The following is a 27,569-nucleotide window of genomic DNA, read 5'->3' on the forward strand; positions in this document are numbered from 1 at the left end:
TTTGCAAAGCTGCTAAAATTGGATGCGCTTGGGAATGCGGCTGGGAGGGAAGGGAAAAAGCCCAGAAAGCCCTTCCTCTGAGCTCATGCGGTCGGCGCCGGGGTGCCAACCCTCCCCTGGCACCGGTGGGCGCCCGCGCCGTGACCTGGGCCACGTGTGAGCGCCCCGCCAGCGAGCTGAGACCACACAGAGCTCAGGGCACCCATGGCCCCGTTGGATCCTTGATAGAAGGGGTGAAGGAACCAAGGAGGGGCTGAGCGGGGAGCCCAGCGCTGCCCCAAATCGTGGTTAGATGTGGTTGGGCACCGCAGCCCTGCTGGCCCCATCCCTGAGATGTGCTCCCCAAAAACCAAGGCTGATGTAGGGCACGGGGTTCCCGGCACCGGGGGCTGCACTGTTGGGGATCCAGGTCCCTGGTGACATTTTGGGGCTGAGGACACCTCTCCCCCAGCTGCTAGGACACACGGGGACAGTCCCAGTGCTGCCTCGTCACTGCCCTCCCCATTAATTAACCCCTGGGGTCGCTCAGCCCGGCACCGTGGGGTGACGGGGACGGGGACCGGCTCCTTCCCCATCACCATGGGGACAACGCGGCTGTGCCAGGGACCCCTCGGCCACCCTTGGGAGCCCACCGAAACTCGTCCCAGGTCCCCAGGCAGACACTGAGCACGGCGAGGAGCTGCCAGCCCTTTATTGCCGGGGCTCACAGGGGCACCACGCACTCCGTGCCGGGGTACTCGGGCGGGTTGAGCTCGAACTTCTTCTGCACGTCGTAGGGCACGAAGCGGCCGGCCACGAAGTGCTGGCGGCCCAGGAAGCGGCGGGCGCACTGCTTGGGGGCCATCAGGGACACCAGGACGTCGGGGCTGATCCCGCTGCTGCTCCCGGCCTCCACGTCCCACCCTGTGGAGAGACAACGGGGAAAGGGGTCAGGGGGTGGCCAAGGGGGGCAGCGAACCTGCGCTCTGGTGGAGGATGCTGCGAGGTGGTGGAGATGAGGGGCTGGGGGGTGTGGAGCCCCCCCCAGAACCCGGCACCACGGCTGCCCTGCATGGCTCTGGCCTCATCCTGCCTCTGCACCGTCCCTGGCAGGGCGCAGGGTTTTTTTTGGTGGGGATTCACCAGCTGCCGTGTCGAGAGCTTCTGTTTGCTCCTCCGGCAGCGGCTGCGGCGGAGAGAGGCGGGGGGGGGGGGGATGAAGGGGGGGTGATGGCAATTCCAGGCCTGGCCACCAGACACCCGGGTGTTTTCAAATTACATCATGTCTCAGTTCGGGGAGTTTGTTATTTATTGGAGATGCCCTGAATGCATCCTCAGAGAGCCGCCGCCAGCCCTCGCTGCTGGCAAACCGCGGGGACGCTGCCAAGCCGGGGGCAGCGGGGGGTCCCCGGGGCTGTCCCCGCGCTGGGGGGGGTGACACCGGGGGTGGGCAGGGTGACAAATCCAGGCTGGGGGGATCCCGTCTCGAGCGTGGGGCCGGACCTGAGGGCACGTCCAGGCTGACGATGGGGATGCGGACGTGCTTCAGGGTGGCGAGGATGCCGGCGCAGGGCCCCCTCCCCTCGCCCAGCTCCGCCTCGGCGCCCAGCACCGCGTCCACCACGGCGTTGTAGGCATCGTTGATCAGCTGCACCTGGGGGGGGGGACAGACATCAGGCAGCTGGGGGGGTCCCCAAGCCCCCCTACCCATCCCCGGAGCATAGGAACGGTGCCAACGGGGGCATCCCTTTCCCCTCCATCACTGGATGCGCGCAGCAAGTGGTGAAAAAAATAAATCCTCCCCCCCCCCCCTAGTTAAAGACAGAGGGATGCAACGGGCTGGAAACGCAGCGCGCAGCCCGGCCAGGACAGCGATTTCAGGTCACATTCCTCCGAGGGAGCCCGACGCTTCCAACAACAACAGAGCCGGGGGCTCGGGGAGGCAGGGCCGGCGGCGGGGCGCGGCGGCCGCCCGCTGGATTTCATGGCATCCCCGGGCTCCCAGCAGAGCCAGGGGGGGGAAATAACAAGGGTAATAATGAGATAATAAGGTGAGGCACAGCAGGCAGCGAGGGGGGGGCAGCTCCTGCCGGGGCTCACCTCGGTGGGGAGGTAGGAGAGGAAGGGGATGTCCATCTTCTCGCACTGCGTGGTGAAGTCTCGGTACAGGGGGTCCGGGGAGCGTTTGGGGTAGAAGATGGTGGGCTCGTAGTCCTGCATGGTGGAGAGGCAGCGTTGGGGCTCGCTGGTGCTCGGGGAGGAGGAGGAGGAGGAGGAGGAGGGGAGGAAGATACCTACAAAGATCCGCAGGTGCCGCGCGCACACCAGCCCGATGGCACCGTTCTGCGCCGGGCCGCACACCACCAGCACCGTGGGCTGCTTCCGCGGGAGGGACGGCAGCGGGAAGGCCTGGGGGAGAGGAGCCGGGGGTGGCACCGGGGCACCCAGCCCCCCAAAAGGGCCCTGGGGTGGCACCCGGTGCCGGGGAGGTGGTAGGGAACAGGGGAAGGGGGAGCAGGGATTGGGTGGAAAATGGCATGTGGTGGGATGGGGATGGGGATCACGGTGGGATGGGGACAGGGACCACGGTGGGGTGGGGACGGGGACCATGGTGGGATGGGGATGGGGACTGTGGTGGGATGGGGATGGGGACTGTGGTGGGATGGGGATGGGGACCACGGTGGGACGGGGATGGTGACCATGGTGGGACGGGGACAGTGCCCGTGGTGGGACAGGGATGGTGCCCACAGCGGGACGGGGATGGTGCCCATGGTGGGACGGGGATGGTGACCATGGTGGATTGGGGATGGTGCCGTGGCTGGAGAGATGATTCCCACAATGGGATGGTGCAGGTGGTGGGATGGGGATGGTGCCATGGTGGGATGGAGACGATTCCCACAACGGGATGGGGATGGTGCCCGTGGTGGTATGAGGACAGTGCCCATGGTGGGACAGGGATGGTGCCCATGGTGGGGTGAGGACGGTGCCCGCAGCGGGCCGGGGCTCCCCGCCAGCCTGCTGGGAGGCGGCGGCGCTCCACATACCAGCAGCCTGCCCGGGGAGGTTCTGTTTATCCATTGACAGATTTTTTCCTGCTCGCCGAGCTTGGCTCCCGCTTCAATCCAAACACCGGAGCCCCGAGAGGCAGCAGGGCCAGTTCGCAGCCGCTGCTGCTCTGGACACAGCCTCGCTCGCCCAGCCCTGGCCCTGCCTTTGGCTGCGGCCCCGAACGCATCTCCAGCTGCCTCGGGGCTCCTGGGGATGCGCTGGGGGCAGCCCGGGGAGGGGACGATGCTGGGGGGCCCTGGGGATGCTCTCCCCTCGTGGTACCCGTGAGGAGGAGGAGGATGCTCACGGTGGAGCTGGGGATGCTGCGAGCTGGGGGTGCCCCGGGGGAGAGGTTTGGGGCTGAGCCAGCCCCGCTGACCACCGACACCCAAATATTTTTTGCTCCTCGGGCAAAGTCCGTGCCCTTAAAAATGGGGAGGGCAGAGAGCGGCCCCGACGCCTCGAATGGAAAAGCTGAGCCAAGGGAGCAGAGCTCGCCGCCCCGCTGAGGCACGAAGCTGCCCCTGGTGCTGCGCCTCCACTGCCCGGAGCATCGCTGCTTCCTCCTCCTCCTCCTCCTCCTCCTCCTCGCACCCAGCTCGAGCATCCAGGCTCCCAGCATGAGCGGTGCCAGGTCACGATGAGCCCCCCTGGATGCTCCCCGGCACCCTCCTGCCTGCACGCACCTTCCCTGGGGTGGGATGGGGTGGGACGGGATGGGGCCAGCAGCGAAGCCCCTGTCCCTTTTGGGGTGTCCCCAGCCCTGCTGCCTCCCTCACCTTGGTGACGGCCACGGCACAGGCGTGTCCCCAGATCTCGATCAGCTGCTGCCGCCCGAAGCGGTAATCCTCCAGCAGCTCCTTCTCGATGGCCTCCGCCTCCGCCTTGCTGCGGGGAATGGGGCAGCAGTGAGGACGGGGACGTCCCCGGGGCGCTCACCGAGCCCCTTGGGGACCCCGCTCCATCCCCGGGGACACCCGCGGTTTGGGGAGAAATTGGGGACCAGATGAGCGTGGAAAGAGCCCCCTGCGCTTGCCACGTGCCCAGTTTGGGGCTGGCAGCGGTGCCGCGCGGGGTCGCGGCCGTTTTTTTGGGGCGAGGCACGGCCCTGGCAGCGTCCCCGGGCTCTCCGGGCTCTCGTGCTCTTACATAAAACCGAACAATGCCGCGGTTGTTCGCCCGCCGCCGAGCCCGGGAGCTGGCAGGGTCGGGGAGCCTGGGCTGGGCCAATAATTGCTCCCATCTGTTGGCTCACCTGCGCCGATGGGAACAGCGCGTGCCGCGGCCAGGCCCCCACCGCCGGGATTTTTTGGGGAGGGACGGGGAAATCGGAGCCCCGGGAGAAGCCAGCACCAAGCTCCCCAAAGCGCCGGGAGGAAAATTTACGGCCCCCGGGGAGCCCCGGCACGGTGCCGGTGCCAGCACCCATGGGTGCCGTGGGACCGCGGGGTTCTGGAGGTGTCGGGTGGGAGCAGGGGGGGTAATGGGATCGTTACACGATGGGATCCGGGGCTCTGATTTTGGGGGGCGCACCTCGCTTGGTCCAGGCTGTAGGAGGGGACGCTGGGGTGGTGCTACCCAGGAGCTGGAGGGGATGGGGACGGGGTCCTGGGGGGTACCCTCTGCAAGACCCCATAGACCCTATAGACGTGACATGCCGTGGCCGTTCTAGCAGACCCCACAGCCCCCATCGCCTGGCTGTCCTGACAGACCCCATAGACCCCTGATGTGCTGGCTGACCCCACAGACCCCCCCATACACCCCCTGGATACCCTGGCAGATCCCACAGGTCCCCAAGTGCTGGCCATCCAGTCCGACCCCATCCCATCCCAGTCCCATCCCAGTTCCCATCCTCATCCCCATCCCCATCTCAGTTCCCATCCCATCCCCATCCCAATCCCAGTCCCAGTCCCATCCCCATCCCAGTTCCCATCCCATCCCCATCCCAATCCCAGTCCCAGTCCCATCCCCATCCCAGTTCCCATCCCATCCCCATCCCAATCCCAGTCCCAGTCCCAGTCCCATCCCAGTTCCCATCCCATCCCAGTTCCCATCCCATCCCCATCCCAGTCCCAGTCCCATCCCAGTTCCCATCCCCATCCCAGTCCCAGTCCCATCCCATCCCCATCCCAGTTCCCATCCCATCCCCATCCCAGTCCCAGTCCCATCCCATCCCCATCCCAGTTCCCATCCCAGCTCCCATCCCATCCCATCCCCATCCCATCCCAGTTCCCATCCCTTCCCCATCCCAGTTCCCATCCCATCCCAGTTCCCAATCCTTTGGTGCCCTCTAGTGAGTCCCAGCCCGGCCCCAGTCCCACACAGCGGGGTGCTGTGGGGCAAACTGGGAGGCGGGGGGGGGGACACAAGAAGGGGACACATCCAGCCCCGAGGTCCCCCCCCCGCGTTGGCAGCAGCCGCTGGGGGCCGGCCCCACCGCAGCTGTGTTGGCGCTCGGGATGCGGGGGGGGGGCGGGGGGGGGGGCGAAAATCGCCCCTAATTGCTGCTGGCAGGGAAAAGCTGGGCCCGGTCCCGATGTCCTTGTCCCCGGGGGGGCGGGGGGGACACATCACCGGGCTGCCACAGCCCTGGACTGGTGCCCAGTTTGGGAGCTGAGCCCCCCCCAAAAAAAAGCGCACAGCCCCCAGCGCTGCACTGTGCCGTCCCCATGGGACCTGTAGGATCCCCAAAGGGATGTCCCGGGGGGGGGGGGGCAAACCCGGCTCTGATCCCCCCCCCCCGGCTCAAAGACACCCAGCACAGCCCAGTCCGGCCCAGTTTAACCCAACCTCCACGAACTGGGGGAGGACAAAACCTCGTTGGGGGGGGGGGGACAGGATGGCGGGGGGCACCCCCCCGGTGTCACCTCCCTGCCCGCTCCCCCCGGCACCCCGGGGGGGGGGGGGCTCCGTACCCCAAATCCGCATCCCCGCTCCGTTCCCCAACCCCTGTCCCATTGAGGGGGGGGGTCCCCGTTCGCCCCCCCCCCCCGCTCCGTGCCGCAGCCATGGCGACCCGGGATGCGGTTGCTTTGGCAACCGAGGCGTTTGGGTACCGGCCCCCGCGGCTCGGGGGGGTCTTATTGAGGGGGGGGGGCTCGGAAGGGTGGGGGGGTCGGGGTCGAGCCGGCAGCACCCTTGGGTGCCCCCGGGGGGGACACGCGGGGGGGCCCCGAGGTGCCGCGTCCCCAGCCGGAGAGGTTCGGGAGCACCGGGGGGGGTCCCGGGGGGGGGCTCGGAGCATCCAGGGGGGGGTCCCGACCCCCCCACAGAGCCACCTGCAGCATCCCGGGGGTGTTTTGGGGGGGGGGCGCAGAGCACCGGAGCCCACCTGGGGTCCCGTTCGCATCCCCTGGAGGGTTGGGGGGGGGATCCCGGGGGGGTCCCGGTTGCTCCGGGGGGGGGGCTCCCCGCACGGTGGGGGGGGGCACCCCGGGGGTTGCAGCCTCCCCCCTCCCGCAGCGCGTCCCGGTGGGGATGGGGGCTCAGCGCCACCGGGAGGGGTCCGGCAGCACGGTGATGGGCACCGGGGGGGGCAGGACTCAGGTATAACCCCCCCCCCAAAAAAAAAATCTCCCCGGGGCTGGGGGGGGGTCCGCGGGACCGGCTGGGACTCACCTGAGATACCGGGGGGGCTCCCGGGAGGGGCCGGGCGCGGAGCTCATACCGGGACCACAGGGGGGGGCACCGGGACCAGAGGGAACCAGGACCTGGGGGGGGGCGCACCGGGACCTGGGGGGCACCGGCGGAGCCCTGCGGGAGCGGTGGCAGCGGCGCGGCCCCCCCGGAGCTGCGCGGTGCCGCCCGGGGGAGGCGGCTCCGGTTGCCCCCGCCCCACCCGGACCCCCCCCACCCCCCCCCCATCCTCCGGGAGCAGCCCCCGCGGGCGGTGCTTTGGGACCCCCCCCCCCCATCCCCACGAGCTCTGTAGGGAGGGGCGGTGATGGGGACGCCCCAAATCCCCCCCCCTAACACGCCCCCCCCCCCGTCCCTCTCCCAGTGATGGGAAAAAAACAAAAACCCCAAAAACCTCCAACCCACCCCAAAACACCTCCAAAAACCCCCCAAAAATCTCAAAAGCCCCAAAAACCTCCAAAGCACCCCAAAACCCCCCAAAAAACTCCAAAACGCCCCCAAAACCCCCAAAACCCTCCAAAGCCCCAAAAACCTCCAAAACGCCCCCCAAAACCCTCCAAAATGCCCCCCAAAACCTCCAAAAACCCCAAAACCAGAGGGTTTAACCCCTCAGGTCCCCAATCTGGGGGGGCTCAGGACCCTCAGGGCCCCCCCGCTCCCAACCGTGACACCGAGAAGTCCCCGATGTGGGGGATTTGGGGAGTGTCCCCCCCCAGCACGTTTTGGGGGGGCTGCAGCCCCTGCCCTGCCCCCAGTGCCCCCCAGGATGGGAAATGAGGGGGGGGGCAGCACCCTGACACCGCCCCCCCCCCCCCCTTCCAGCCCCTTTGGGTGCTGTGGGGGCAGCACGGGGGGGGGGGGAGAAATGGGCACCCTATAAACGTGGGGGGGGATTTCCAAATTTTGGGGGGGGTAAAAAATTGATGACAACACAGAAACGGCCACGTATCCACACGGGTTTAATGGGAGGTGCTCGAGGGGGGGGGACACACCCCCAGGGGACACAGGAGACCCCCGGGGGGGGCACAAGGACCCCCCCCAAGTGGCGGATGTGTGGGGGGGGCTCAGACGTAGTACTGCAGCCCGAACTTCTCGGCGTCCATCTGGGTGGGGGGGCGCAGGTAGTACAGCTCGTCCAGCGTCGGCGGCACCCAGCGGTTGGTGTGGAACACGGATTCCCCGACCTGGGGGGGGGCAAAAAAAAAATGAAAAACACGGGGGGGGGACACCGGGGGGGTAAGGGGACATGTGGGGGGGTAGAGCCCGTACCCACGCCCCCCATGCAACCACCTCAGGGAAAATTGGTGCCCAACCCCCCCCAAATTTACACCATCGCTGTGCCCATCACAGGGTGACCCCAGGGCGCTGCCCCCCACCCTAAAAAAAATTTATAAAAGCCCCCCCCCGGTGCCCAACCTTCCAGCCGGGAACGTCCTTCATGATTTTGGCCTCCTCGTCCAGGTTCTGCCGCAGCTGCCGCAGGATCCTGCAACAGAAGCGATGGCCGTGCCCGGGGGGGGTCGTACCGGGAGGGGGGGTCACAACGGAGCCCCCCCACCCGGGATTTTCCAACTTCCCCCCCCCCCCCCGGTGCTGCCCTACCTGCGGTCGGCCTCCGCCTGCAGCAGCGGCATCAGCGCGATCCGTGCCTCCAGGTCCTCGATCTGCAGCCGCCTGCGGGGGGGGGAAAAATGGGATGGGGGGGGCTCGGGGTACCGGGGGGGGGCTTGGGGAAACCGGGGGGGGCTGTGGGGGGGTCAGGGGGTGGAACGGGGGGAACCGGGGGGTCTGGGGGGGGAGGGGACCGGGGCGGGGGCACCAGGAGGGAACCGGGGGTCACCGGGGGGGGCACCGGGAAGGAACCTGGGGGGCACTGGGGGGCACCAAGGGTCACCGGGGGGGGACCGGGAGGGGGCACTTGGGGGAACCGGGAGGGAACCGGGGGGGGCACCGGGGGGGAACCGGGAAGGAACCGGAGGGGAACCAGGAGGGGACCGAGGGTCACCAGGGGGGCACCGGGAGGGAACCGGGAGGCAACCGGGGGACACCGGGGGGGGCATCGGGGGTTACCGAGGGGCACCGGGGGGGGACCGGGGGTGGCACCGAGGAGGTCACTGGGGGGCACCGGGAGGGGGCGGAAGGGTCACCGGGGGGGCACCGGGGATCACTGGGGGGGAACCGGGGGAGAACCGGGGGGCACCGGGAGGCAACCGGGGGTCACCGGGGGTCTCCGCACGCCACCTGCGCTCCCGGTTCCACTTGACGATGGTGTAGTAGCCCAGCAGGAGGCTGCCGATACCGAGCGCGAAGAGGCTGTAACCTGCGGGGCGGCGGTCAGCGGGCACCGGGGAGCACCGGGAGGTACCGGGGGGGGCACCGGGGGGGGGCACCGGGCCCGCTCCTACCTGAGAGGCCACGGCGCGGGAGGTGCCGTTTGTAGTCCACGGGCCCGTAGCCGCCGGGCGGCGCCATGTCCTGCTTCACCTTCGGCGCCGCCATCCCGGCCGCCGCGGCTGCGTCACTTCCGCCGCGCGCCACCGGAAGTCGCCACCGGCGGCGGCAGCGGCGGCGGCAAAGGGAGGGGAAAGCCCCGCCCCCTGCCCCGCCCCCTGCCCCGCCCCTTTCCCCGCCCCGCTCCTGCCGCGCGCGGAGCTCTTAAAGGGGCGATGGAGGTGGAGGGAGAGTGGGGTGGGGCCCACCAGCCTGGAGCCCAGCTACAGGGGCGCATCCACGAGGGGGGGGGGCACCCAAAAAATTGGGCACCGAAAATTGGGCACCAAAAAATCGGGCACCGAAAATCGGGCACCGAAAATCGGGCACCGAAAATTGGGCACCAAAAAATTGGGCACCAAAAATTGGGCACCAAAAAATTGGGCACTGAAAATTTGGCACCGAAATTGGGCACCAAAAAATTGGGCACCAAAAAATTGGGCACCGAAAATTGGGCGCCCACGAGCAAGCTCGCACCAAAATCGTGCACCAAAAATCGTGCACCGAAAATTATTGTGCACTGAAAAATCTGCACCCGCGAGCAAGCTTGCACCGAAATTGGGCATCCACGAGCAAATTGCATCACAATTGTGCACCAAAGTCGTGCATCAAAGTCATGCACCCACAAGCAGGTGTGCACCAAAAGCATTCACCCAGCAGCCTGCATCCCCCCATGGGCAGCCCCAGCTGTGCTCCGACGCCCCCAGCACCCCCAGCCTGAGCCCTGACAGCCCCAGGGGGCCTCCTCCTGCCCTCGTGGCCCGGAGACCCCCGGTGAGCCCCCGTGCCCTTGGCTGTGCCAACGCCTCCGTGCCACTGCGGTGGCTGGGGCTGGTGCACGGCGTCCCAGGGCGCTGCTCCCATCAGAGCTTTGTCCCCCCCCGGCTCTGCAGCAGCTCCGCGTTCCAGATTGAGGTCACCCTTGTCTTAAGCCCTAATCGCACCCGTAATCCCTCGGTGGCTGCAGGGATTTAATAACTTTGCAGCTGGCCTGGCCAAGGCTGCTGGGCACAAGCCTCCAAGCTGCTGGGGTGGCTGCAGCGTGCTGGGGCCAAGGCATTAACAAGCAGAGCCCCCAGAGCCCCCAGAGCCCCCAGAGCCCCCGCACCCCCTGCCCGCAGCTGGGGCAGAGCCGGGCGGCGTGGGCAGAGCCGCCCTCCCCGGAGGCGCTTGGCAGGGGCGCACGGCGCCGGAGCCAAACGATGCCCGCGGGCAGGGCCGGGGAGTGCTGGGAAAAGTGGGGGAGGCGAAGGTTTGGCCGCGGTCACCAGGGCGTGCAAGGAGAGCTCGAGGTGAGCGTGCAAGAGGTGGCGGCTGGGGGGCAGGGGTGAGGGTGCGTGGGTGCGCCCCGGGTTTAGGGCAGCCTCGTGCTCCTTGTCCTGGGTCACCCCGGGGTTTTGTAGTCCCTGCGGCCACCAGGTTTCCTGCAGCAGGGTCCCAAGGCTCAGCTTTCCCAGTGCCCGGCTGTTTTCTTGCAGGTGCTGTTGAAGAATTGAGCTGAGGGCACCCGGGCAGTGTCCCTGCAGAGGTGACTCCGTGCCCCCCCTGGGCTGATGGCACTGTGACAGCCCCAGGAGCCGCCTGCTCCGGGCTGCAGCATCGGCAGCACATCTCCAGCCCAAAAGCAGAGGGGAGCTCCTGATGCTCATGGGATGAAAGAGCACATCCTGCACGGGTGCTACCTCCCCGTCCGAGCACCCCGTGTCTTTATCCTGCAATGAGCCGCGTCTCCGAGCCCAGCTGCAAGGAGCAGCACCAGGCTCCGGATCTCCAAGCCCCCATCCCCATCCCATCCCATCCCCATCCCGTCCCATCCCCATCCCATCCCCATCCCCATTCCCATCCCATCCCATCCCATCCCATCCCATCCCATCCCATCCCCATCCCCATCCCATCCCCATCCCCATCCCCATCCCCATCCCCATCCCCATCCCCATCCCCATCCCCATCCCGTCCCATCCCCATCCCACCCCATCCCCATCCCATCCCCATCCCCATCCCCATCCCGTCCCATCCCCATCCCACCCCATCCCCATCCCCATCCCATCCCATCCCCATCCCATCCCCATCCCCATCCCATCCCATCCCATCCCCATCCCATCCCATCCCCAGGAAGCCCCAGTGCATTTTGAGCAGTATTCCCAGCCCCCCAGCACCCCCCCCCCCAGTGCTGTCCCACAACCATCCCATTGAGGATGCTCCGGGAGCAGCCGGGCTGACAGATGGGGCAGCCTTCGGGGGGGCACAACGAGGACAGAGGGAGGTGACAGCACCCAGGCGGGGACATGCTGGGAGCTGTGTTTGGGGTTGGGTGCCCCAAAATTATGGCCAGGGCCACTGCTCCTCGCTGCCTTTGCTCCATCCAGCCGTGCCAAAGCATGGATCAAACGCAGCTCACAGCAGCCCGCGTGTTTCTGTCACAGACCTGAAATTAGGTGAGCAGGAGGCTCTCACCTTGCTCCAAATCGTGCACCAGACTTCAAGGAGTTGGGATTTTTTTCTGCCAGATGACAGCCACCGGGCAGAGCACCCTGCAGTGGCTGCATCTCACGGCATTATTACTGCAAAAAGCCAAGAAATTTTGTTTTTTAGAAGTAATTATTGCACGGCTCATCTTGGCCGACAAATTCCCTTTTTACGCAAACAACCCTTATCCTTAGGAGTGGAATTCCTCATTCAAATAATTATTAAGGCAAGCGCCTATTAAGGCCTTTGCTGAGCAATTGCTCCCCATTCCCACCCCACTGGCCTGGAGGGAGCAGCTCAGGAGGATCCAAAGGAGCCCGGGAGCAAGGAGGAGGAAAAGGAAAAGGCACAGCAAGGGCCAGCCACCCGCCCCCTCCCCATGTCAGACGGCCCCAAAGGCACCGATGCTGCTGTTCAGCATCATGGCCAGGGGCTGGAGGGGGGAAAATAACAGGAAAACCAGGTTTTTAAGATTTTACTTGTATTTCAGAGGGCGTTTCATTCATTCACTGGCACACCTTACACTAATTGTGGCTGCAGTGATGGAGCAGAGGGGCTCCCTCGCTTCGTGCTTGGATTTGAAAGCAAGGACTGTGTTCGATGTGCCAGGTTTTCCCACTTTCACCTGCTCTGGCCCCAGCTTTTACCATCCTGCCCGTGGCTGAGGGCAGTGCAGGAGGACACCACGGAGCAGCCACCGCATCCCAGAGCAGGAGGCAGCCGCACACCGGTGGCCGTCCCCAGCCCGGGGAGCGCGGTGGGGGCTGATGCAATCCTGCCCCGCTCTTACGCAGCCACCGCATCGCGCCAGGGCTTTTGGGACCGGGCCAAGCCCTTGTAGGATGGGAGCGAGCGGTGTCAGCTCTTTGTGCCCGACAAGAGGCCAGCGCCGACCCTCCCTGGGGGATTTTACGCCAGGCACCGCGGCACGGGCAGGATGCTGCCCCCAACAGCAGCAGAGGGTGGTGGGGGTGGGCTGGGGGCAGCATTTCCTAACGAGGAGCCTGAATTGGGATTTATCAGGGTGGATTGGGGTGGACTTAACCCCTTGGATGCCAGCAATGCCTAAATTAGCAGAGGCAAAATGCACAGGAGATGACGATCTAGGGCACAGGACCTTCCTGCAGTGTTCTCGCTGATGGCACCGTGCTCCTGCCGCCCCCTCGAGCGTGCCAGGCTCAGCTGGTGCCAGCATCTTCTGCTTGAATCCCCAGCAGCTCTGTGCTTCTGGGACCAAAATAGCCCAGCACCAATAGCCTGCACTTCAGCACTTTTGGATAAAAAGACTTGGGACGAGCCTCCAGCAGCACAGCAATTAAAACAGCTCAGAGGAACACGAAATAGCTTGAATTCAACTGGCTCCTGGACTGGTGTTTTTGGAGAGCTGGAGGCTTTCCAGTTCCCGAAGGACAGAAGCAGCCTGTGAAGGACCCAAAACCACCACCTCCCACCCCAAAATGAGCAGCAAATGTCTCCAGGGCTCAGCTGGTGGCGATGCGGACGTGTCCTGGGGCTGTCCCAGTGCAGCTCCGCTTCCTTGTGATGGATGCATGGGTGCTGCTCCCATCACTTTGTCTCTCATCCTTCCAAAACCAGGTTCTACGGCGCCAAAAACTTCCTGCTTTCACCCAAACCAAGCCACTTTTCCTCCCGTGGTGATTTCCATCAGGACAGCTCGCGAGGGCGCAGCCAAAGGGCACCTTCCTCCTTACACCACGGCACGTGCTGATGGGACAGATGACGACGATCCTGTTAAATTCATGATCTACATCCCTCTGCTCGCTGCCAGGAGGGCAGGGATCCGCTGGGGTCTTCCACACCTCGGCTGAGTTTCGCTGGGGATTTAGCCAAGCTCATCCATCTGTTCACATGAGATGTGCGCGGGTCTTGGAGTTGGGAAGCACCAAACCCCCACTGCTGCTCTCCAGATCCCATCTGATTGTCCAAGGCATGGACACACCACTGGAGGAGAATTTCCTGCGTCTTCTCCACGCTCTTTTGGGGTCAGGCTCTGCCCTGGGTCACATACGACATGGGGAAGAGGGTGCCAGGCACAGAACAGCGATCACACAGAAGGCGTAAATCCATTTGCAGTTTTTAGGTTCAAAGCATCAGCTTCACCTCCTTGTCCCCTTCCTTTCCTATCCTCCTTTGTTTTGGGGCAAGCGACCCCACGATGACCAAAGGAGCCACGGTGGCCACCTCCAGCCCCCTGCCCGGCACCATCCCCTGGAGGCGACGTGCACGGAGCGACCCACCTGAAAGAAGAGGCGGAGGCGAGAGTTTGTCCATTTCTTTATTGTCATTCAAATACTAAAAATCCCTCACAATACAATGTACAGTTACCGAGTTCAGATTCTCCCTCCATTGAGACTGACTATCAGGTTTTAGTGGGATTTTTTTTTTATTTTTATTTTTTTTAAAGTTTTCGTTTTATTATCAAAGATTTAGAGTCACAATAAATACGAGTGACAAAAACATACCCTGCGCTGGCGTAACGTTACTCTGTTACACTCCTCTGTTAGATGATTATAAATTCTTTCTTATTTTTTTTTAAAAAAAAGCACAATGCAAGTTATTTCCCTAAATGCAATATACAGCGTAACTCTGCCTTAAGCAGACAAACACTACTGCGGTTCCTTGAGGTCTTTTTGCATTATATATATATATTTATATATTTATATATTTTATTATTAAAAAAAATGCCTTCTGTGTCCCCTCCTTCCAAAAGGAGAAAGTGACAAATGAGCCAAATAGGGTTTCTGGTAAGACCTGCCTAAGCCTTCTCTCTTCTGCTCCCTTCTACAGCCAAAGTCCCCCATTTTCAATCCTTAACTGTACTTTGGTAATTTTTTTTTCTTCTTAGTAAGCAAAAAATGTGATAACTAGGTCTGACGATTCAGATGAATGGTTCCTAAAATGATGATAAAAAAACACCTATAGAAAAAAAAAATCAACAACCACCTATCCGGAATTTAAGATTAACCAAAATCTTCCTCGGTATCGCAGCTGGAATGCCATTTACAGGAATCCCGAGTACAAAAATGAGCAAAATCACCCTTTACACGAACTGGAAAAGCCGTCCGAGTCGGCTGCGCTATAAAAATCAATCAACCAGGCCACTCGCCGCGTTTCTGAGCGGAGCTCTGCCGCCTAGCCAGCGCTCAGAAACCCAACAGACAATAAATTAGGTTATATAAAAAAAAAATAAAATTAAAAAAAAAAAACAAAAAAAAAAACCACACAGCTCCCACATCGCAACACTGGTTTCAAATGAAAATCAGGGGTTTATTTCACAAGTTGCTAAAATCTAAGTACAATAGTCATTTGTCATTATTACTGTATTATAAAATCTTGTAGTTGCAACGTCTCAAAGAAAAGGTTATATGGCTTGCAAGAACCAACGCTGCTCTAACCCTCTCCCCAGGAGAGGGGGGAAGCAAGCAGCATCTGAGCAATGTCAAACCAGCTCATGCAGCACTTTGCAGCGAAGCAGTGGAGGGTCGGGGAAGCAGGAGCCGGGGCGCGCAGACCATCGAGCAGCACGGTCGGTCTCTTGTTCGGAGGGAGCTTTACGAAAAATGGTGTTTTTCCAGGAGCGGGCCGGCGACGCGGCTTTTCTTGGAGAGCCCGCACGCTGCGCGGGCAGCTCTGCAGAGGAACGAGGAGCCCTTAGGGTGGCAGGAATCCCAGCCGTGACAGCAGTACAAAGAAACCAAGGGTTTGTTCTTTTTAAAGTGTCTCAACTCCCCTCTCCTCCACCATTCCCAAACAACTCAACCTTTAGGCCATACCACCATTATTTTGAATATTCGAGCTAATTGAGCTTTCTTGACTTTTTTCTTTTTTTTTTTTTTCTTTTTTTTTATTTTTTCCCCTCAGGAAGGGTAACGTACAGATGGGGAAGAGGAGAAGATGTGGAAAGACTGCAGCAAGTGTTTCAACACCTACCTAAACCTAGCATGATACCTTTACCCAGCCTGGTTAAACACTACCCAACTGAATACGTAATTCTGACTATAAAGGAAGAAGCAACTCTTCTGGCATTTAACACATGAACAGCACTCAAGTCTTCCCGGTGTATTTACCTAAAACTTTGCAGAAACACATACGCAATAAATATTTACTCTACGTTACCTGCGACACTCCAAGAACCATGGATTAAAAAGGATGTCAAAACTGGTCTGGATCCCAGCGGCCCAATATCCGCGTGATGTTTTCTGCTCGCTTTGAAAGCCTTTGAAACAATTCTGCCCCGATGCATAAAATAGGACCTGGGGGGCTCTGCAGTGTGTTGTGTGGAAGCTAACTGCGGTCTAGCACTGCTGAGGGAGCAACGTTTGTAAGGCTGGATGTGCAGGCTCGTTTTTGTTTTCAGTTCTGAACCTTACCCTAAGTCTCTCTCATCATTTTAAGACTGATTTCCAGCCTCCCCTCTCCATTATGCTGAAATTCAGACTTCCAAGCTGCTGCGCTGAACTGGCAGTATCCAAAAAGGTTTTGACATAGCTTTTAAAAGAGGCTCTTTTAATACTTCCGCACCTCTTTCCATTCCCCCTCTTCCAGCATCAGCAGATGCTGAAGCTACACCCCAACACTGAAAAAAAAAACACACTAAGAAATTGCCCAGCCTTCCCCAAATGGCATTTGAATTTTACTTTGAGAAGTTTTGCTTTTTTCTTTTTAAACAAATGCACTCTTCCCAGGTCATTGAACAGTACTGGACATCTGTAGCAGTGATGAGATAACACAGGCATTTGTCAGAAGAGAAAAAAAAAAAACAAACAAGGAAACTCCACACGCGTAAGGAACTGAAACAATTTCGTAATATTTCAAAGTGCAAAAATAAAATGCACTCAATTTCTCTCTCCACATCTCCCAAGTCCAAAATATCTCGGAATGAAAAGAAAAATTAAAACCCCAAAACAATTCCTCTCATCCCCAATTAGCTCTTAATATACATTTGTAAAACAACCAAACAAACAAAAAAAGAAGCCAAATTGAAAATTCTAGGGCTTTATACAGCAACAAATACCATTTTGCAAAACTAGGTCTTCTAGACTACCCAACAGTTTCCAAAGTATCTAATATTGATATTCACACAACAGAACAGGGGCTAAAATGAATGAGTTTTCGTTTCCTCTATGCAATAGTTCGATCCGAAGAGGGACAACCCTACACAGTTATCGGTTTAGTTCGATCTAACGGCGACTGCTAAGAAAATAGATTCAGCACAGAGACTGAGTAGTACCCCCTCCCCCCTTTTCTTTTATATATAGATATATAGATATATATATAATTTTGCAAATAATTCTCATCAGCACTACTTCTAGTACTGATATGCAACATAAGTAGTAAGGCATGGATTTCTGCCGCTTGAATTCAACTTTAATTTGGGAGAAGCACAGGGAAGAAGGAGAGAGGATGACGAGAAGAGAAAACAACCGGACCTGGTGGATTTGGGCTGAAACCTGTGGAATCCCCGACACCTATGAAAACCACGTAGAAACCTGTCCTTAAAGCAGGGTTACCTAAAGCTCTATCAAAAATGAAATACTGCGGTGACGGACAGGAGAGCATGCCTGGAAGAACGGAACTCGAGAGGGATCGGGCGGTCCTGCCCCGCGCGTGCCCGGCCACCAAGCACGACCAGGAGCGACGGGAGGAGGATGGAGCCCCGCTACCTGACCACGGCCTCCCGCTCCTCCGCTCGCCCCTTCTGATTGCGTGCAGCTTCCGGAATTCCTAGTTGGTCTTTTTTTTTTTTTTCCATTTTTTTTTTTCATTTTTTTCATTTTTTTTTTTTTTGAGTAAAATTGCTCAAAACGATAAACCTCTCCAAAATGAAAATAATCAAAAAACAGTTTCGCTTTGAAGTCTCTGGGAACGTATGAAAGGCCCAACTGCTCTTCGCTGAATTAGAAAGACTGAACAAAGGTGTTTGTCTATTCAGTAAATTAGATTTTAGACTACCAACAGTTCAAAGTCTATTCAAAACAGAATCCAACAAAAGTGAGAGACTCCTGCACTGGTTCCCACCTACCAGACAAGTTTTGGTGGTAGCCAGTCCCTTAGAAAAAACATACTCAACTGGAATTTGAGTTTGCACTTATTTATCATTAGCTCATCATTAAAACATTATAATCTGTAGACTGCCTTCCTGGCTGGAGGAGGGGCAGGGAAGAAAAGCAAACATGAACTCGGCTCGCTAAATGCATCTGCAAGATCGGGTTGAGATTCCTCTCTCCTTGAGCTGACATCCGTGCTCAAGGGCGAACGAACACCGTGCTCGTGGTGAACGGGTAGTTATTAATAAACGAAACCAAAGGCAGAGAGTCATTTAGTCCTCCTTTTGTGCTGGTGACAAAAAAATCCAAACTAAATACATAAAGCCAAAAAAAAAAAAAAAAAAGAGAATTCTTCCCCTTCCCTGACAGCCTTCATCATCAGTCAATCACAAGAATCTGATAACCAAATGAGCTCAAGTCTTTTCCCACCCACGTGGTGTCATTTTCTCTTAGCAGGGACAGCAGCACTCGATGGGATGAGGAGTGGTCTTCTTGCATCCTATAAAGCCTGGGGCATATCCAGCTGGGATTAAAGCAGATTCCACTGTCATGTGGTATAAAAAGGATGGCAGAAACAGGAAAGTCTTCCTCTTGGGCATTCCTCTGCATTACTTCCACGTGGCGGACTGTGGGATGGACCGTGGGGGAATCATATCCAGGAGATATTCACGCTGGCGGTCTACTGCTGAAGACGACTTGTGCACAGCTAAACTAGGATTAACAAAAGGTAAAGCCCCACCTGAGGAGATACAAAAGAGAAGAACGAGTGTCACAGTATGGCAAAAACAGGAGGCGCAGCAGTGACAAGAAAGCACTACTCACATTTCGCCCACATGAAAACAGATTAGCTAGGTAAGCGTGAGTCACTATCGGACACAAAAGGTCAGACACCTTCAGAAAATGAAAATTTCCCAAATCATCTAAGCAAACAGGAGCAAGATTTTGTACCAGAAGTGAAGGCTTGAGCAGACTAGGGCTCTCTGCAATGAAATTATGCTTACGTGATAAATTAAGATGTCAGGAGAAAAAAAAAAAATTCAATATTGGGCAAGAAAGTAGATCACAGAAGAGCTAGTTGCTAATTAAGTTTCCTTCCTAGAGATCCTAATGATCATGTAAGAAAACTAATGCCTCTTCTCAAGTCAGATTCCTAACATATAAGATTAAATTAGAATTTAACACTTCAATTCGTTCAAAGCAACAACTTTAGTTGGTTCAAAACCTGAGGAATGCTGGAATATGCACTGTAACCTTACCTAAATACTCATTTATTGTATGTGGCTTTCAGCAAAGAGTAATAAACACAGTCAGAATTAAACGACTGAATTCAACTCCTGCAGCGTGGTTCTGACTGTGCATACAGAGTCGATGATAAACAGTCTGATATCACATCTATTTAGCCTATTTACAACCCTGTAAAGCAGCACTTTCTATGAGGTAGCACTTGACTGCCTCTTTCGAGGAGCACAAACCATACCAAAAGCAAGTGCCAACAACCACACGGAGAACAGAGCTGTGGCATCACCAGGCCTTCATGCAGGAAGTGGCAAAGAGAAAGCATCCTTACCCAAAGAACTATGATTGTTGGACAGAGTGCAGCTAGTAAGTAGAAAGAAAAGAAACTTTAGAAAAAAATCTACCTGTATTGATGGGAGTCTTCTTCCAGGCGGCAGCGCTGCCCTTGCTGACAGGTCTCTCAGCATGCTTACCTGGCCTACTCCCAAGTGCTGCTGCAGACGATGCATTCTGCAACTTGGGTGACTGGCTAAATGCATGCAACACTCCCCGTGGAGCTCCAGGGCCTCGAGACATCTGGCTAGAAGTCTGGCAAGAGAGCAGACGGTAAGACAGGCATGGCACGTGTCTCTCCTTCAAATACAATAGCTTTGACCAAACTGCCTGTTTTTCTTTCTCATTTCTTGTCTTATTCTGCCAAACCCAGAATGCGTTATTAGATGCAGGGCTTCAAATGTACAAGTCATCTCTAGATCAGAGCAACAATCAGCTTTGTGCTTCTGAAAGCACCTGTAAGAACGTGGAATTATAATCAAATGCAAAGCAGCAACAAAAACGTGCTGTGTAAGCACCTCCATACACCAGGAACGCTCCACTTCCCTGACCTAAATAATCAGTACCTTGATTATTTCAACTCAAGGCAGCACTTAAGAAGTTTCCATCTCCTCTCAACTGAAAGGTTTTACAAGGTGTATGAGAACCAGTCTCCGTCAGAGATGATTGTTGCCCATTACCTTGGAACTTCACAAGCAGCATTACGTGCTCCTGGCTCACAACCAGAATTTTTTTTTTCTACCTGAGGTAAATTTATTCCTGGGTATTTGGCATCGGAGCAAGTTTTTTCATTTAGTACATCCTAAAAAAAAGTTGAGGAACAGACTTTGCAGCATGTGAACTCAACACCCCAGGATAATTACGATGACTCTTCGGAAAAACATCACCTCTGCTCTTCATGGACAGAGAAATTACACATCAAGTCCCTGTATGACAGAATAGGGCTATAACCAGCCCAGTTTTAACCTTACACCCAAGCACAAGCTGTGAAGCTCAAATAAAACAGGCTAATGCACAAGCTCCATGCCTGCACACCGAACACCAGCACAATGTGGCTGCTTGCAGACAGAGCCTCACCTGCTTGAGCGAGTGGTGCTGCACTATGGGGTCTGACTTGGTCTGTACGGGAGACGCAGTCTGTTGCAGTATCCTCTGCTCAATCTCCTGCTCTTGCTGCAGGGCTTTTACGAAGGCAGCCTTCAGTCGGTTAGTGTGCTCAGCTTTCAAGGCCTTTTTCTGATTTGATGTCATACAGGTTTCACACATAATGGTTCCGTTCTTCTCCTCCCTCCAACGGCAGGTGAAGTCAGTCTTACACTGAGCACACATGTAGGGCTCGCGAGATGATACAGGAACTGAAACTTTACCTGCAGAAACACAGCCAGGTTAGTCCTGCTCATCTTTGGCTTTGACAAATGAATTACGTTTAACCCTCAAGAATATTCCAGCACGAATAAATAAATAATAAAAAAACCACAACTCTTCCATCCTTAACTCTCCTCATTCTGAAGCCTTTTTCATGATTAAATGTCCTTTAAACTCTGTTTCTGTTAGTTTGTGCTTGCACCCAGCAGGTATTTATTTCCTCACCCTTCTCAAATCATTTCAAATGCCACAAACTAGCATTATTACTATGGCAAGTGCTGCCACAAAGGTGATTTATAAAAAATGTGACGCTACCTGTAAAGGCAAAATCTACTCGACTATTTATTTCATTGGTACAGTATAGCTGATTAACTAGAGAGGAGGTCTGGTAAGAAGTCAGTCTTTAATCAACTACATTTCTCCTCTTGCCTTCTACATGAACTTGGCAACAGAGCTGATTTTCATGTGTTTGGATGCAGTCTCCCCAGGTTATCCATCCATCTCAACCTCATTTCTCCCTAGGAACATCCTTAAAAGATAACTGCTGAAAACAATGTTCAGAGAGAATTCTGTGGTGATGGACACGCAAGTGAGTGATAGGAAATCACCCGTCCTCGACGTATTTTAGAGAAATCTTTACAAATGATGCCTACAGCCTGTGAGAAATCATTGTGAAACCCTAGAATTTCACAGTTAAATAAAGCAATTCGACAACCGTTAACAAAAATTAATCCCAGATTAGACAGACTATGGAAATTTAATCCAGGAAAGCCTGACACTCTTTGCTGCCTGCTGTTTTGATGAAGTCCAGCTGGAAACGATTCTCTCCTCATCACCTTTGAGGCACGTTTTTAACGCCATCTCACCTTGAGTTTCCAGCAAATTCTGCACAACTTCTTCCAACCCAACTAAGTAAATAAATTCGTTATTAGCTGCGCTGGGCAGGAAGTTCATCTCTGGCGCAGGAGGCTTGGGAGGAGGGATCTCCAGCAGCGTCTTCTCCAGCTGCTTCCGCAGGGCGAGCTTGGCGGCGGCTTGCCGGCTGGCTGGCGAGTCGTTGGAGTTGACGATCGAAGCAGCGCTGGTCGTGGTAGCGTTCGCCTGAGCAGACGTCACAGTTGTACCTTTGATTGAAGTCGGAGAGGCCTGGGAGGAAACAGGACACAGCTTAGTGACAAGGGCCAAATGGTTTGGGGTTCCCCGGCTCCACCGTACTCCCAGGAGGGTAACTGGGGGTTGCTTTAGGGCTGCCGGGGTGTGTGATGGAGGCAGGGTGCCTTTATTATCTCTAAAATTTTTTTTATCTCTACCTCATTTTGAGCTCTGTTTACTAGAACACTGTTTACACTCCTAGAGAGGGGGGAAAAAAACCTTCTAAGGGACAGTTTCATGTTGAAATACCAAATGCAAAATGAGGTGCGACACTCAGTTCACTGAAATATGTATTTCTTCCCAATAATCTGTAATGGTTTTTTTTCATTCCTATGTACAGGAGGTGAATGTGACCAGAGAATGGGAAGAAAACAGAGCAAAACAGCTGTAGTAATAAGCACCTGCACCCGTTAGATGAGAGCAGGCTGGGCCAAGTAGATGCAGGAACTGGACAATCAGTAATCGCAACTGTCCCAGCTCTGTTCCTCTGGGATTTAAGTTAAATTTGGCACAAAGTACAGCATAAAACTCACCTGCGGGATATTGACAAGCAGGCTGGTGTTGGGGACGTTGGCGACACGGATCAGCCCCTGCTGGATAATTCTCTGCCCCTGAATTTGTACGCTGGGGACCGATGCCCGTGGCGCCAGCAGCAGCGGAGGTGGCCCCGTGCTGGAGTGCTGTCGGATGTTGTGGATTTGCTGGGAAGACACAGAAATGGGCTGATGCGATGGTGCCATGAACGATGGGGAGGATTAGGCAGCGGGAAATAAGTGGGGGGAATCAAATGGGATGACGTGACCCAGTGGAAATGAGGCAAGGCAAGGGAACGCAAAGAAAGCGTGATGATTAACATTTGGGTCAAAATGCGATGTTTTTCCCTTTCCCTCCGTCAAAATGAAACAAGAAGAACACAGCATCAAAAGAGACGCTCGTACGTGAGGGCCAAAAGAGCCGTGCCAAAAATCCAAGTTTCCAAGTCAAATTTCTTTCATTTCCAATGTGTGGTTGTTAAGCCTGTTTCATTTTAAAGGCATTAGGAAAGCTATTTCTCAGAATGAGGTTCTCTCCATAATCAGAACAGAAAGAAAATGAAATACCAAATGCTCTACCTTCCTCTTTAGTGCTGGCTATGCAATAGATAAAAGCAGACCTTTCACTGCAAAATAAATCCTCATTTAACAAGGAAATATTTTTTCTCGGTCCTCCACAGTTCTAGAAGACCAGATCAAATTGAACATTGCTTTCCTACTCCTCTAGTGACACCGCAGTTTTCTGTTACAGGTGATAAAGTCCCTGCAAAGCGGCACTTCCAGATTTCCAGTTGACTATCTCATTTCAGCAGCTCTTATTCAAGCTGAAGACTGACACAATGAGGGAAAAAAGTGAGTTTTAGCATTTGAATAGGTGAAATTGATATGACAGAAAGAATAATGTTAAAAAAAAAAAAAAAGCAAGAGTAAGGGACTGTGTTTAATTTCCTCTGCTCTCCTAAGTGCCAGGTGAAGCTGGAAGCCCCTAAGTCAGCTTTCACAATAAAGGCACACACAATTCTCTGGTGCAGCCGAGGGAAGAAGCTATCAGAAGCTCTGCAGGTAAGGCAGCATCCCACATCACCACGGGATTTTCTCATGGTTCACTGAGAGTGTTATGGGACAGCACAAAAGCACGAGCTACAACGATGTAGGATCTTTCAGCGGCAGGATCTCCAACCGTATTGAGAAATTCCAGCAAGAACTTCACAAGATCCCTTCAGATAAGGAGGATAACCAGGAAAATAGGTAAGACATTCCAGAAAAACAGAGTAGATCCACCACAAAGCAAATACCTGCGCTCCTCTGACAAGAGGCGGCATTACGATCTGTGTGTTTTGCTGAGTTCCTAGTTTTGAAGAAGTCTGCTGCCCACCACGGACCAACGGAGGAGGAATAACAGTGCCCGGTATACGTGTAGAAGAGGTCTGCAAAACAGAGGACAGTTTATTTGCATTTTTTCATTCTGGTGCATTTATACGCATGCTCTCTTCTGTTGCCTAGCGTGCCATCAAAGCACTATCTGAAATCTTAGGCAGCGATACAGACATAGGTAAGGACACGATGGCAGTCAGGCTACGTGCTCGGGAATTGTTCTCTCACATCCTGCACAGAATTCAAAAGGTAAAGCGCAGCCCTCGACAACATTTTCTTCTGCCACCCCCACAAAATTCAATAGCTCCAGCACCGCTGTACTGAAAGACACCGAAGAGGCATGCCATAACAGGAGTATGAAGCATGGGGTAAAAACACGAGCAGCTTTCCTCTCTGGCTGATGTGATGAATGCAACATCTGTCTGGAGCATCAGGGTTGCAAAAACTGTAGGGACAAGAGATGGCCAGGCTGGCTTCAGCGCAGCTAGTGTTCCAAGGCAAGCAAACAAAACCAAGCAAACAACCAACAAAAACTTCTTTTTTTTTTTTGTGTGGGGAGGAAGAGAACAGGGAAATACACACGGCTGGCTTCAAGGAGAAGCACGGGCAGGCAGAAGCTGGAGATGCAAGAACCTGGGGAGGTGAGCAGACCAGGCGTATGCATGTGTGCAGGAAGGAAAGAGGAGGCAGGAAAGGGAGAAAAGCTTTAAAAAAAATATATGAAAAAGAAAAGAAGTCAAGCGAAAGAGGTTTGAAACACTGCCGCCCTTGTTTTTGGGGCTGCAGACTGCATCAAACCCGGAAAGTTTCTCGTAGTGCAATAAAAGGTGACACAGCTCCATGCATGGCTTACATTCCTGCAGACCGCTACGGCTCTGCTCAAAGAGCACTGAACCTCTCCGTCCTGTTCATGTGGCTTTGCACAGCTCGCCACTTCCCTGACTCCAGCCCCAAACTGCCCATCACCCACGAATTAAGACTTCTGAAAACACTGAGGCTCCCACTTTGATGAGCTATGTGCGTGCACACGTGCATATTTGGGCACGGGGGGAGTTTGGTCCCCTTCTGTTACGCCTTTCAACCGAAAACCAAATGTTACCTCAATTCCTACACGCAGGAATTAAGAGAGTTTTCACAGTCAAGCCAAAGCAGACGGAGGTTAGGTTAATTTGCCCAAACACCACGAATTAGACAGAATAACTGGGATTCTGGATTCTTGGCTCCCAGCTCTCTGCTCTGCCAAACGGCACAGACAACTGGAGTTTCACTGCAGATTTAACTTGTGGTCCAGTTCCTCTGAAAGTGCTGTCTTCAGTGAAGGCAACTCGCCTCGAGGAAGAGATTACTCAAACTGGCAGATTGCTCTAAGTTTTGGGAATGTTTCCTAAACGGAGAGCAAATTTACCCCAACCCTCAGGTAGAGCATGCTCGGGGTTTTTCACACGAGCTGGAGTTTTCCAAATTAAAGCGTTATGTGCTGAAACAGTTCCGAAATTTGTTTCAAATCAGCCCATGGTAAATAACCAGAAATGTCTCAAATCCAAAAGTGAAACAAGATACTAGACGGGAGGCAGATTAGGCTGACAGATGTCAATCCCCTCTGCTTTTTTTCCCCTCCCCAAGGCTTTCCAGCATTAATTTAGCCTGAACCAAGACCTTTCTCACCATCGTGTGCCATTCAGCCACCGAGCCAAAAAAGAAAGCCTTAGATTCGCTCAGTTCTTACAGTTTATCACACTGAGGACACAACTGGGTACCTGGAGGGTTTGACAACAGGTTCCCCTATAGAAATAGGACAGAACTCCGTGGCATCCTCTTTTGCCAGAGGTCATTAGCACCGGTAACCTGTGTGTATGTCACAGCAGGGTGGATGAGGCTCTTAAGGATGCTCAGCCTCTGAAAAATGAGCTTTTAAGAGCTAACTGTGTGTGACATCCTACCTCTATCTCCCACCCCAATCGTTCTTAAAAAAAGCTTAGGAGTGGGGTTGGCGGGAGTTAGCCCCGGATCTTTTTAGGGAGAAATTCCACCCGGATGCCAGTCGTTAAGGTGCTGGGGCTGCCTCTCCTGCACTGCGCACCCTTCTCCGCTCCGGGCCCTAAGACCTGGCAGCCTGGCCCTTCCCACTGACCTGCAGGGACGGCTTGCCAGCAGGAACACTCTGCGTGCCCCGCACCAAGGGCGGAGGGGTGGCCACAGCACTCCCAGAGGAACCAGCAGGCTGGAAGAGGAAACAAACCAGAAAGAAAGCAGAGGAGTGTAAGGGTGTAAAGCAGAATCACAGAAGCTAAGGGAATAAAAGCGTTTTACCTCCTTGCGCCTTAGTAAGAGAATCTTCAAGGCTCGTGGCTTTCCCCCTCCCCCAGCCCTTTCTTCCTCTGAGCACCTCAACATGCGTGTTTAAACGAAGAAGTTATTAGGCAAGTATAGATAAGATTATACCAGAAAAAAAAAAAGAAAAGAGCCTCCACACCAAAAGCACAGCAACGTAGAAATCTATTTTAGCAGTCTCGGCCTGCAGCCTGCTTCAGTCTCATTCACCGTTACTGCTGGTCTCAACAAATTCGGTTCAAGCATAACAAAGTGAAAAAAGTTACGGAAAAAAGACTTCAGATATTTAGTTCAGAATATGAATTTCTCCCTACTTAGGTCAAACATCCAGAGTTCATCTCTCAGCAGGGAATTGCATGATGTGGGTACTTGTTGCATTGCTTTTAATTCCATCTACTGATGCACTCGGACATCCAGGAGACAGACACCAATAAAACAACCCAAACCAGCCAACACAGAGGTGTTAATATCCATCTGCAGCATGAAGCACACTTAAACCTACACATCGCCCTCCCAACACAAAATCCAAGTCAGCATCACACGGGCTGGCACATAAAATAGCTCAGTTGCCATTGTTACAGGTGCTCAATTCACTCAGAGCCTCGCGTGGGGTGCCTGCACGCCCCCTCTGCCTGCCTCCACCTCTACCCTTCGGTGGCAGCATGAACAGCACAAGCAGAAGGCAGCTCCTCTGGCAAAAAAACAGACTTTTTTCTGGGTTTGTTTCCAATGAAAGCAGTCCTCCCAGCAGTTTGGAAGGCACACGTGTGATACGAGGGGTGGGGAGGAAGGGAAGGGGGTCAGGGTGCGAGGGCTGAGCCTCTCCTTTTAGGCTGCCTGGGTTTCTTGACATAACCACAGGCTGGCTGCACGCGGTGGGAGCTGGAAGCCAGATCTGTGCCACGCAGCAGAGCTCGGCCCTCGGTCACAGCTCCCAGTGGTGGGGATGGAAATGCTTCAACAGAGGTGCTGACAGGTGAAGTTACACATGAGAATCTCCTCCAAAGGCACACTCACGCCAGCTACCTCTAAGCTGCTTTAAGGACTGGACAGTGCTCACTAATTTGGAGTGCATTCCACTCAAAAATGGCCCTGAGTTTACCAAAAAGATGTTCAGCTTTTGCATACGGTCGATAAGAAAAACTGTCTAGTCATTTGGTCTTGTCAACACCAAAAAGAAGGAATGGTTAACGGGATACACCACTACAGACTTCAGGAAGGTTTTATGAGAAGTGAGCCATGCTTTATTTGAGAACTCTCTTGGGTCCTACAGGTTATGGCAGCTGCCACAGTTACTTATTTTTTTCCTCCACTCTAGAAGACAAGACACGTATCTGTAAGGAAATAAATACCTTCTGAGTAGTGGTCTCCTTCTGGATTTGACTTTGCCGTAGCTTTTTCAATAAAACAAGTTTTGCTTCTTCTAACCGTAACTCTTCTTTTAGCTGTTTAATCATTCTCTCACGTTCCTCAGGACTGCTTTTCTGCAGGGCCAGGTAAGGCAATCGAGGATGGGAAAAGAGGGAGGGGGGAGACGGTAAAGACAGATACCATGCAA

The 27,569-nt window shown here is 55.3% G+C and overlaps 3 protein-coding genes across 20 annotated transcripts in view; all 3 read right to left on the bottom strand.

Annotated features, from left to right (window-relative positions):
• Positions 1 to 674: 674 nt before the first annotated feature.
• On the bottom strand, positions 675 to 6,925 carry YJEFN3 (YjeF N-terminal domain containing 3). 4 transcript variants are annotated; one of them, XM_072029177.1, is made up of 7 exons: positions 6,646 to 6,925; positions 3,807 to 3,915; positions 3,024 to 3,094; positions 2,278 to 2,388; positions 2,080 to 2,193; positions 1,483 to 1,633; positions 675 to 903 (listed from the first exon to the last, which is right to left on the bottom strand). In XM_072029177.1, exons 1-7 carry the CDS (start codon positions 6,889 to 6,891, stop codon positions 704 to 706), a joined length of 1,002 nt encoding a protein of 333 aa, XP_071885278.1. In that variant the 5' UTR covers positions 6,892 to 6,925; the 3' UTR covers positions 675 to 703. The 4 variants fall into 4 exon arrangements, with proteins under 4 accessions (XP_071885278.1, XP_071885280.1, XP_071885279.1 ...); XM_072029179.1 differs by lacking the exon at positions 6,646 to 6,925 and adding an exon at positions 5,943 to 6,046 and having other exon boundaries at positions 3,024 to 3,149; XM_072029178.1 differs by lacking the exon at positions 6,646 to 6,925 and adding an exon at positions 5,943 to 6,046 and having other exon boundaries at positions 3,024 to 3,245.
• Positions 6,926 to 7,603: 678 nt separating this feature from the next.
• On the bottom strand, positions 7,604 to 9,226 carry NDUFA13 (NADH:ubiquinone oxidoreductase subunit A13). The gene is made up of 5 exons (XM_027472441.3): positions 9,069 to 9,226; positions 8,905 to 8,983; positions 8,266 to 8,337; positions 8,080 to 8,149; positions 7,604 to 7,847 (listed from the first exon to the last, which is right to left on the bottom strand). Exons 1-5 carry the CDS (start codon positions 9,160 to 9,162, stop codon positions 7,728 to 7,730), a joined length of 435 nt encoding a protein of 144 aa, XP_027328242.1. The 5' UTR covers positions 9,163 to 9,226; the 3' UTR covers positions 7,604 to 7,727.
• Positions 9,227 to 15,455: 6,229 nt separating this feature from the next.
• GATAD2A (GATA zinc finger domain containing 2A) overlaps positions 15,456 to 27,569 on the bottom strand; it is a 62,003-nt gene continuing 49,889 nt past the window's right edge. For 9 of the 15 annotated variants that reach the window (XM_072029264.1, XM_072029268.1, XM_072029276.1 and 6 more), the window contains 8 exons: positions 27,364 to 27,495; positions 25,812 to 25,901; positions 23,602 to 23,733; positions 22,307 to 22,495; positions 21,488 to 21,767; positions 20,334 to 20,623; positions 19,328 to 19,511; positions 15,456 to 18,426 (listed from right to left, as the gene is read on the bottom strand). In XM_072029264.1, the coding sequence (XP_071885365.1) occupies positions 18,296 to 18,426; positions 19,328 to 19,511; positions 20,334 to 20,623; positions 21,488 to 21,767; positions 22,307 to 22,495; positions 23,602 to 23,733; positions 25,812 to 25,901; positions 27,364 to 27,495 (1,428 nt within the window). In that variant the 3' untranslated portion in view covers positions 15,456 to 18,295. Of the gene's footprint in view, positions 18,427 to 18,446; positions 19,287 to 19,327; positions 19,512 to 20,333; positions 20,624 to 21,487; positions 21,768 to 22,306; positions 22,496 to 23,601; positions 23,734 to 25,811; positions 25,902 to 27,363; positions 27,496 to 27,569 lie in introns of those variants that run through there. The other 6 variants (XM_027472400.3, XM_072029275.1, XM_072029273.1 and 3 more) reach the window with 5 other exon arrangements.

Source organism: Anas platyrhynchos, chromosome 29 (assembly GCF_047663525.1).
Source record: "Anas platyrhynchos isolate ZD024472 breed Pekin duck chromosome 29, IASCAAS_PekinDuck_T2T, whole genome shotgun sequence".
Taxonomy (NCBI): domain Eukaryota; kingdom Metazoa; phylum Chordata; class Aves; order Anseriformes; family Anatidae; genus Anas; species Anas platyrhynchos.

What these genes read in the sequence shown, in the direction of transcription:
- YJEFN3 (XM_072029177.1), bottom strand. Translation starts at nt 6,891, where the DNA reads ATGGGGGGGGGGTGGGGGGGGTCCGGGTGGGGCGGGGGCAACCGGAGC. An exon ending in CCTCCCCGGGCAGGCTGCTG is followed by an intron (nt 2,389 to 3,023) that starts GTATGTGGAGCG and finishes CCTCTCCCCCAG; the next exon opens with GCCTTCCCGCTGCCGTCCCT. An exon ending in CGCGGCACCTGCGGATCTTT is followed by an intron (nt 2,194 to 2,277) that starts GTAGGTATCTTC and finishes TCCACCATGCAG; the next exon opens with GACTACGAGCCCACCATCTT.
- NDUFA13 (XM_027472441.3), bottom strand. Translation starts at nt 9,162, where the DNA reads ATGGCGGCGCCGAAGGTGAAGCAGGACATGGCGCCGCCCGGCGGCTAC. An exon ending in CCCGCGCCGTGGCCTCTCAG is followed by an intron (nt 8,984 to 9,068) that starts GTAGGAGCGGGC and finishes GCCGCCCCGCAG; the next exon opens with GTTACAGCCTCTTCGCGCTC. An exon ending in CAGGCGGAGGCCGACCGCAG is followed by an intron (nt 8,150 to 8,265) that starts GTAGGGCAGCAC and finishes CTTCTGTTGCAG; the next exon opens with GATCCTGCGGCAGCTGCGGC.